Source organism: Chiloscyllium punctatum, chromosome 19 (genome assembly GCF_047496795.1).
Source record: "Chiloscyllium punctatum isolate Juve2018m chromosome 19, sChiPun1.3, whole genome shotgun sequence".
NCBI lineage: Eukaryota > Metazoa > Chordata > Chondrichthyes > Orectolobiformes > Hemiscylliidae > Chiloscyllium > Chiloscyllium punctatum.
Genome location: NC_092757.1, coordinates 62,477,241 through 62,487,422, shown reverse-complemented (window position 1 = coordinate 62,487,422; position 10,182 = coordinate 62,477,241). Strand labels below are relative to the sequence as shown.

General features: G+C 39.9%; 1 protein-coding gene across 6 annotated transcripts in view; it reads right to left on the bottom strand.

Annotated features, from left to right (window-relative positions):
• The window catches only part of LOC140491405 (syntaxin-1A), a 264,150-nt gene that overhangs the window by 24,847 nt on the left and 229,121 nt on the right, over positions 1–10,182 (bottom strand). For 2 of the 6 annotated variants that reach the window (XM_072589537.1, XM_072589536.1), the window contains exon 10: positions 378–6,372. The exons of 2 other annotated variants lie outside the window; for them this stretch is intronic. In XM_072589537.1, the coding sequence (XP_072445638.1) occupies positions 6,199–6,372 (174 nt within the window). In that variant the 3' untranslated portion in view covers positions 378–6,198. Of the gene's footprint in view, positions 1–377; positions 6,520–10,182 lie in introns of those variants that run through there. 2 more of the 6 variants (XM_072589541.1, XM_072589540.1) reach the window with 1 other exon arrangement.

The window sequence follows — 10,182 nt, the reverse complement described above, 5'->3', positions numbered from 1 at the left end:
TCAAACACATTACAGACACCTTCAACAATAACAACCCCTGAATGCTACAAATGCATCTTACATCATAAATACCCCTCTGTTACAAATCATCCCTACAACACAGCTCTCTCATTAAAAGTGTCATGTTACCAACCCACCATAATGCCAAATGCCATATACATTGTAGATTCTGGATTAGTGGTGCTGGAAGAGCACAGCAGTTCAGGCAGCACTCCTCGGATGCTGCCTGTACTGCCGTGCTCTTCCAGCACCACTAATCCAGAATCTGGTTTCCAGCATCTGCAGTCATTGTTTTTACCATATACATTGTAGAGCTCTTTGCACATTACTCAACTGCTTCCAGTAGAAACTGACTGATTTCAAAGACCCTTCCCCCCCCCCCCCCCCCCTTCTCCAGCCTGCACTAGAATGTCTCACATTAATGAATATCTGACATGACTGTTTACAAATGCTTCACATGAATTAAAGGGGAAGGCAGAAAGTGTATACAATTTGTCCCTTTTCAGTTTAGAACTCAATGCATCATTTTTGTAAAGCTTTGACTTTTATTAAACAGTTGCTGATTGATGTACTGACTAGGCCTGAATATTTTATAGATTTGGAAAACTTGAAGTTAGTTTGAAAATACAGATGCTGGCGTTCATAGCCTAGCTGAGCTCAATTTTTGCATCATTAGTATCTTGCCATAATACTACTCAAGAGATAGGTGTTGTGCATGTGCTATATACGTGTTAAGTGTTGTGTGTGACTGTGTGTTGCTCTCATTCTGTGATTGTGTGATCCTCATCATCAGGCACTACACGGTATCATGAAAGAGAATGCTCAGATTGCCCACTCTTCCCATGAAACTGCAGTCCACCTTTCAAGCCTGAGCTCCCTTTATCCTGTGAAGTCTAGAGAATTGAGTACTGGTCTACAGGAAATATTCAACTGCTTCCCACAGAGTATGTGACTGTCCACCACCTACACATGCTGTAAATGAGTTACATGAAAAATGGTTTTGAAATATTACATTTTATCAAGCAATAGCAAAGCAGCCATAAAATATACAATGAAGGAAAAACATGGAGCCAGTTCTTCATAAATGGGTGAAGGTAATGTGAGTGCTGTAATGGACTTGCAAAAAGAACAGAATAAGATAAAAGAAGGGATAATTCATCTGCAGAATGATCACATTATCCACACATAACGAGTAGAGCTGTGAATTTAGAATCAAATGGTACACTGGGCTAGAAATTCATGTTGTGCATTGATGCACAATAGCTGGTATTGAATTGGCAACCTATCCTACACATTCCACAGCAACGGAACTCAATGACATCATGTTGTCCACTCTCCAGATAATTGGAGGTGGAACATAAAATGGGAGATGTGCATTAGAACCCTGTGGAATTCCTGACACACGGACATATGTGGGAAGTGCTGGCAACTTTAAACTTCCAATGGATTGACATCTGCTGCTTGGGACCCCCACAAATTGCTCCAACTCTGAGTTCAGGGTGGAGATACAAGGTTAGATACAAGGAAGTTCCCTGGATTTTTACCCATGAAGTGTTAGTCAGTTTAATATCTCATCTAATTCAGTTTAATACCTCATCTAATTCAATAGTTAGCCAGAGTAACTCAAGTTAGCTACAATTCATCCCTCGAATCACATCTTCACTACCTCTAGACCACTTGACAACACCCTGACCTGACCTAGCTACCCTTCAACCTAATCTGACTCTTACCTGACTTACCAACTAACAACCCTTCCAGAACACCAAAATATTCTTCCCACTTAACCCATATCTGACTACCCTCCCACCATTCACCTATTTCCTCAACCCTACTCAGTTACTCCCCATAACAATGCAGCTACCTCCAGAACACACCATACCTCCTGATTACCCCTCCATCAACCTCACCTAAGTGCCCCACACTGACCATCACCAAGTAGCACTATCCCTACCTAAACCCCCAACACTCCACCTGACCAGACCCAAATAAACATCCCCCTCCAACCAGTACTCGGTCTGACCAATAACTCTCCCTGAAGACTGACTACCCCAAATCACCTGACTGATTCCCTCTTGATCACCTGAAAGAACAACACCCTATCTACCTGACATCACAGCATCTACACAACTATCCCATATATCGAGTAACCCACCTTGACTACCTTCTGACCTGACTACTGACCTCTCCCAACTCTCGCATACTCACTGGGTTTATCATGGTGAAGAAATGCTGCACATTCCTTTTTTCATCTGGAATTGGGATCAGAAAGTGGTTGGTACTGTTGGGTAAAAGAAAGCTACATGGGGAGAGGTCATACTGTATGGCACAGACTGGTGCCATGTTGTCCATTTAGAGCAACTGGGATGAATTTCTATTCCAATGTAGTCAGTGAGATCTCTGTTATTTGTGGAGCTGGGAAAGGAGTTCCAAGACATAAAGGGTTCCTTGTTTTTGCAGCAGTGATTTTAGGAGCAATGGTATTATTTTTGTCACTAAAATGAGTTAACTCTCTTACCTTTAAAGTACAATACCCCATTGTAGCAGCCTCATTAAAGTAATTCAGAATTATACAAATTCTGCAATAATACCGTATATATCCAATTGCAAAACAGTCCAATTATTCCAACCTCCCCTCCCACCCCCACACTGCCATTATGGCACAGAATGAATTGAATTTACAGGTCTTATCCATGATAGCTATACTTAACTCTTTTTTAAATTAATTATGGGACAGCAAATGCATTACTTGGGATAGTGTCAGGCTACAGAGGCCAGTGTAACAATAGGGGGCACTATAATTGTCCTCCTGGTGCTGGATTTGGGGGGGTGAAAAATCTACCAAGATGTTCATATTTGTTGTTGGAAAAGCTGTTCGAGTCCATTATTAAGGAACAAACAGTAGGGCAGTTAGAAATGCTGATTACAACTAAACAGAGTCAGTATGTTTTAGTAAATAAGTCAGGCCTTCATTCATTATTGAAGAATAAGGGTAATCTTATTGAAATATACAATTGAAAGATCCTGAGAGGGGTTGACAGGGTACATGTTAAGAAGATGTTTCCCGTAGTTAGGGAATTTTGAACTAGGAGGCATAATTACAGAATAATGGGTGGATTTAAGAATGGGATGTGAAGCAATTTCTTCTCTGAGGGTAGTGAATATTTGAAATTGTCGACCCCAGAGAGTAGTGGATGCTAGATCACTGCAAGTATTTAAAGAGGAGGTAGATGCATTTCTGAAATATCAAAGAGTTGAGGGCTATGAGAAGTTGGCATGAAAAATGAGTTGAAGCCTGGTGCAGATCGGCTATGATCTTATTTGATAGTGGGGCAGGCCTGAGAAGCTCAATGGCCTTCTGCTGCTATTTTCTTGTAAAGTACCCATGCAAAATGTCTAATCAGACAGGGCATTAGAGGGTGCCTACAGCTAATGAGAGTGTGCCGCAATGTAGTTAGGTAAAGTAAAATTGGCGAAAGAACCCATAACTGCTACACTTCACTATCGTTCCATATGCAGCCTGACTAATGAATTGCATCAATTTAGCATTGTTTTTTTATTCTTGTACTAAGAAAATTTCTCTTTTACAATCCTGTCAATGGTTCCTTCAAATTTTAAACATTTGTGCATGTGAATTATATTCATTCCTCTACTCTATTTAAAAAGGCTATTTGTCCCCTATTATTCCTCCAAAAAATGAATCACTTAACATTTTGCCACATTTGCTTTAGCTGACATCTATCTACCCAATCTATTATCCTGTCTACATTCAACTGAAATTACTTAGTTGCCTTGGTAATTTTGGATATTACACCCTATAACCAAGCCCCAGAGTTCCAATCATAGAAATGGACCAGTACTGAGGAAGTGTTTGAGGTTGCAATGATAACAAAGTTACCAGCAGACCACTGTGTAAAATTGACAGCAACTTTTGGTGTGTTCAGGCACACAGTTAAACATTGAAAACTGCATAGGGTTTGCTGTTGCAATCACAAATGCACTCAACACAAAATAATTGTTATGGTGTAAACTTCAACTTCCAATGAACTATTCCAGTTGCAAATTCATTGAAATTGACAATGTTCAATGAGGTGTAACTGAGATTTTAATGGCACATAAAGTCATAATTACTCCTGAACAATCTCTTTGGCAGTGAAAAGCTAATTTCATAAGTGCCATTTCCTTTATTCCATGATTTAAAAATCCACAGATTTTTAAAATAACCTATTTTTCCTTTTATTAACATTGTTGATATTTGAGTTCTTACTTTAATTGCATGTGAAAGTTCCAATCTTTATTTTTCTCTCAATGAAAGGTGAATTATAATTTGTGAATTTTAATTCCCTCATCTTGTTGTTAGTCAGAATTTTTCAACCTGATGGCTTTTCAGCCTCTTTGGTGATTTCATGAATTGAGGAAACAACAGATTCTCTGTTGATGAGGCCAAATTGAAAGCTGCATTGGATTAGGAGAAATTGAGATGAGAAACCCCACTGAATCATTTTAGGTAACTTTCTTTAAGGTCATTGGTGAGTGCCATCCATTTGTACTAATCACAAAATGCTTTCCACTGTTGCGTGCCAAACTTTACAAAGATTTTAAAGGCAAAAGTGACCATACTATGAGGAGAGACCATAAAAAGTGAGCAACATTTTAGTTACAGCACTGAAAATTAGGAAGTGGTCTAATGGAGTTTTGATTTGGTAAGTAAGGAATATGTACTGGTTATTGGACATGTAATATGGGCTCATAACTTTAAAAATCAAAGAGATCTTGATCAACTGGGCCAATGGGTTGAGGAATGGCAAATGGAATTTAATTTTATGCAAGGTGTTACATTTTGGTGGGTCAAACCAGGGCAGGACTTACTAACAGTCAATTCTAGGGCCCTGGAGAGTCTTATAGAATAAAACAATCTAGAGGCAAACATTCATATCTGCTTGAAAGTGGAGTCACAGGTCGACGTGTTGGTGAGGGAGGCTTTTAACATACTTGTTTTCATTGGTCAGAGCACTGAAAATAGGATTTGGGATATACCGTTGCAGCTTACAAGATGTTGGTAAGGCCACATTTGGAGTACTGTATGCAGTTCTGAACATCCTACTATAGAAAGGATGTTATTAAACAAGAAAGAGTGCAGAAAAGATTTACATGGAATAGAAGGTTTGTGTTATAAGTTTGTATAGGCTGGGACTTTTTCCCTGGAGCCTAAGAGACTGAGGTGTTACCTGTCAGAGATCTATAAAATCATGAGAGGCACAGCTAAGGTAGATAGCCAACAGCTTTTGCCCACGATAGGGGAATCTAAAACTAGAATGCATAGATTTAAAGGGAGAGGGGAGAGATACAAAAGGGTCCAAAGGGGCAATTTTATTCACAAAGAGAGTGATGAGTGTTTGGAACAGGCTGCCAGAGGTAGAGGTGGAAGCGAGCACATTTTCGTCATTTAAGAAAGATTTAGACAGGTTTATGGATGGGATAGGGACGGAGGGATTAGGACCAAACTCCTGCAAATGGGACTACTTTAACTGTGAAAGCTGGGCATATGAGCAAGTTGGGCGAAAGGGCCTGTTTCCAAGCTGTAGACTATGACTCCAGTTACAGGCTTGCTCTTTTGTCTTTCTAGGAAAGTAAAATATTAAAACATGGGAGATCAACTATCCCAATGTGTTTGTAAGTCTTCAAGTGGAAGTCACTGTTCTAATCGCATTTCCCTGTTCTTCCCCATAGCCTTGTTTTTACCTGAAGGGAGGGTAACGGTATGAATGGAAGCTCAGTTTGTATTATTCACATCAATGGAGTTTCTTCATAGCTTAATCATGTCGATCTGTACTGGTATGCATTTTTATCTTAGTGTTGGGATATGTGTCTCTATCTGCAATTGTGTGTATTTTATACACTCGGGGAATAAATCTAAGAGGGAATTGAGAGGGAAAGACACAAAAAAAGGGAAGAGGGAAAAGGGAAAGAGGATGAGGGAAAAGAGGCGAGAAAGAGGAAGAAGGATAGGTAGAGATCAATTATAAATTATAAAAACCTGATGACAGCAGGAGGTCAGCTGGATTCAGAGTCGATTAATAAGTTGGTGAAACCATGGCCTGTTAAGGCAAAGTTCATTCTGATAATGTTTCTCAACTGAGACTGAAGAATAACCAATAAACAATAGAGGAGAAACTGCAGCACGAGTCCTGATGTTGTTCTTCAGCTTACAGTGATGCCAAAACAAAAAGTCCAGACTGAAGGGTGGAACTGAAACCTGAGTAAATGGTCTTGGTGGCTACGAACATCACCTCGTGGTAAATGGTAGATGTTTGACAAAACAAAATGGAAATGCCCAGTAATGATGGCTTGCCGTCTCTCCGTTTCACAAGAGTGCTGCATGGTGGTGGTAGAACAAAAGCCCAGCTTTAGTTTCAATCAGGATGATTCTGGTGATTTGGAGCATTAACTGAGATACACAGCCAGAACAATGATGATAACCAACAGTACTATTGCAATGCAAATTCCTATTAAGATCTTTTTCTGTGGGAAGGGAAGAAAACAACCAGGTGAAGCTCAGCATGCAAGAATACAGCACAAGAAAACTGCAGCAGAAAACAAAACATTCAGAACGTGACAGAGTCTGAGCCGAACACTTTGTGTCTCTCAAATGTTGTGGAATCATACATACCCAATGTGTAATATAGCCCTCAATATCTCCCACTCTATGTGTGGAATGTTGTTGACATGTCAAGGATCTCCCCTGGTGAAGAATTCCAGGTAAGGAATGCCGGGAGGGGGCATTTCACCAGGCAGGGGTCAGAGTGGGTGGGCATGAGTCACCAGGAAGGATAGGGGGATGTCTCTCAACAGGCCTGTTCCTTCAGGATGTCCAGTCCACCCCCTGCAATGCTTCCTGCACAGTTTCAGCTACTGCATAAACTGACAGTGAGAGGCCCATGTGCAGTTGGATTAATCACAATGGCAGTAAGCGGAGTCCCTTAAATGGTCTTTCATGCAATGTGGCCATCGCTGGGCAGTCAGCGTTCACTGCCCATCCCTAACAGCCCTTGAACTGAGCAGCTCACTGAACCATTACCAGTTAAGAGGGTAATTCAGAGTTGAGCACATTGTTGTGGGTTGGGAGCCACGTATAAGCCAGACCAATTAAGGACAATGGTTTCTTCCCTGAACTATAAGCATGGTCACTGTCACCAACAGCGAGACCAGTTTTATTTTCCAGATTTATGAACTGAATTCAACCTCCACCAAATGCTGGGTGGAATGTGAACTTATGTGCCCACAGCATTAGCCTTGGTCTCTGGATAGTGTTGTAGTGACATTAGCACTAAGCCATTGTGACCTCTTGTTAGTTCATCTACCAGTATCACAAATGATGGGGGCCTTATGAAAAGGACCATATTTGATGGTGCATAGCACTTTGGAGCACTTTAGTCCACCAACGGGCACACAGCAGCTTCAGAAACATCTCTTGTAGAAGTCATTCTACAGCATTCTTAATGCAGCCATTGCTTTTTCCATTGAGTTTCAGAATAATATAGAAGTCTTGAACTCCAGGTTGGAGCAAACTATCCATTACAGTTTGGATGGATTTGCCAACCAGTTGCAACCAAATATTATCCAGTGCTTCACTGTTTTCCATAATCAATCCCTCTGCTTTCCTATGGATCAATACCTGGGACCAGTGGAATAAGCAGAGAATGCAATGTGAGTGCCCTCCCTTCAGTTACATCTGTTGTGGCATACAACTAGGTAGAGCCAGGCTGTTTACACATCGTCCATATCAGGACATGGCTGTTGTTAGGAGAAAGTGAGATGCTGGGGATCAGAGTTGAGAGTGTGTTGCTGGGGATCATGGCTGTTGTTAGATGAGGGCTATTCTGACACACAGTTACCAAGACTTGATCAGCATATAGAAGAAGCAATGATCAATCGAGAGTTGAAACAATCACTGGATTTTGAAAAATCAATAGAATTCCAGTGCACTATCATGTTGCCACCAGTTGTCAACGGCAGAATGACGAAATTACTAGTTCTAAAGAACAATAAAGCTGTGCATTGCCTGATACACATCTGTGCACAATGTCTGGCTGTTACAGACGTGCACAGTAACAAATATGAAATAACATTATCATAGATGTCAAAGATGGTGTCAGTGATGGTATCCATAACAGTCATTGGTGGTGTAGGTGAAAGTGGGCTGCAGATCTGTTTGAACCATGGCAGTTCTAACAGCTGACAAAAAAATTAACCTTCCTTCGGCATTTCTTATCACTCAAATACAGGTAGGAGTGACTCTGCCTGAATGCTCTGATGGGTGGGTGTTGGCAGCTGGAGACTATATTCCCAAAGAGCCCTGAAACTGTTCCTCTTCCTGTTGCAAGAAGCAAAGGTGGAGTAGAATTCCTGAGGGAAAAACCCACTGTTCATTGTCTTAAAAATAAAGAGGGATGTGCAGGAAAATGCTAACTAATAAAAAATGGAAAAAAATAGGAAGCAAGTGCTAAAGTAAAATCTGTTTTATCTGCAGCAACAACCAGGTAAACTTGTCCCTACAAATCAAATTCCCCTTCAGTGTACCAAAAAACGAGCTGTGATTAAAGCTCATGAAAATAAAAAATAGGATGGCATCATATCATGACTTTCTTGTTAACATGCCTCTAGCAGAAATAAAGTAGCTGGGAATTGGCATTATCAATCTCTGCTTTATTTCTTTCTCTGTCACAACTACCATTAAATTAATGCAGAGCAAAAATGTGGGGGTGGATGGCGGGGGAATACTGGGAAATATAGGCTATTAAGAAGTTATACATGAGTATTGCACATTTCAATTTGAGTGACCACAATCCACTTGATTCTTGTGCTACTACTGAATATTTTGGGGTTGATTTGTGGCTTTTAGGGGCTGTTAAATTCTTAGAACTGCACCCAGCCTTCTCGGTGAGATCAAATCCATTTACAGCAACAGTGTAACCTCTTTAAATCTGTACACAGGTTCTCTGCTAAGGTAAGGCTGAGTTGAATTCTGCACCCTCTAATTGGAATCACATTTAACCCCTGTTCCATTACTCCTTACCTTACCCATTAATTGTTTGTATAAAACCTCACAAAAAGCTTTGTGAAAATCCAACTTTCTGATTTGATTATGTTGTCCCATCCACTAGGAAGGTACTAGTTATAGTTGGGCCAGTATTCATCGCCCAACTATAATTGCCCAGAGGGCAGGTGAGTCAATCATATTGTTGTGGGTCTGGAATCATAACCTTCCCTAAAGGACATTAGACAACCTGATATAAAGTTTTTTCTGACAATTGACAATGGTTGCATGGTCATAATTAGACTTTTTTAAAGAACTGAATCCAGGTTCAACCATCTGCCATTGTGAGATTCGAATCCAGGTCATCAGAACACTACCTGGGTCTCCTGATTAATACTCTAGTGGTAATGTCATAAGTCCATTGCCTCTCCTTATATGACCTCCTTTAGCATTCTCCAATTACAGGTTAACCAGTTGAATCTTCAAGATGCTTTTTCAAGGCCTTTTCTATAATGGATATAAAATTGTGGGTTTATAGTTTCCTTTAAGAAATAACAAAGTTACGTATACCACTTTCTAATCCTCTGGAACAACTCATTAAAGATGGTTGAGACTTCAGGCCTTATTACTATTTGAAAACATTATGTTCAAAGTGTCAGGTGCAGTAACATTGTCTAAGTGTTTTCTATCTTTTTAATGACCACAGCTATCAGTATTGACATATTGTTTAGCTCCTTTATCACTGTCCCTGGAAATGTGATTATCAGACCCCAGTGAACCTAAGTAAAGATGGATTTGTTTCATTGCAGAACTGTCATTTCACCATTATTTAAGGTTAACTGATATATTTGTAGCCACTGTTTAATGAATACATAGTTATAAATCTTTCATTGTCACTTTTGATGTTTTTCACATACATTTACTATTCTTCATTTCTCCAATTATTTTACTTGCTTTTGTTTGTCATGGTATTTTGCCACAATCTCCCATTTATAATTTTAGTTCTAATTTATTCTTACCCTTAATTATCTTTGATACCTACTGAATATTGTCTTCTGTTGGTTTACATTTCACATACTTCCTTAGTACTCTCCATTTGTGATCTCCCATGTAAAAAGCTTCAAAATCATGAAACAGTACTAGTTGAC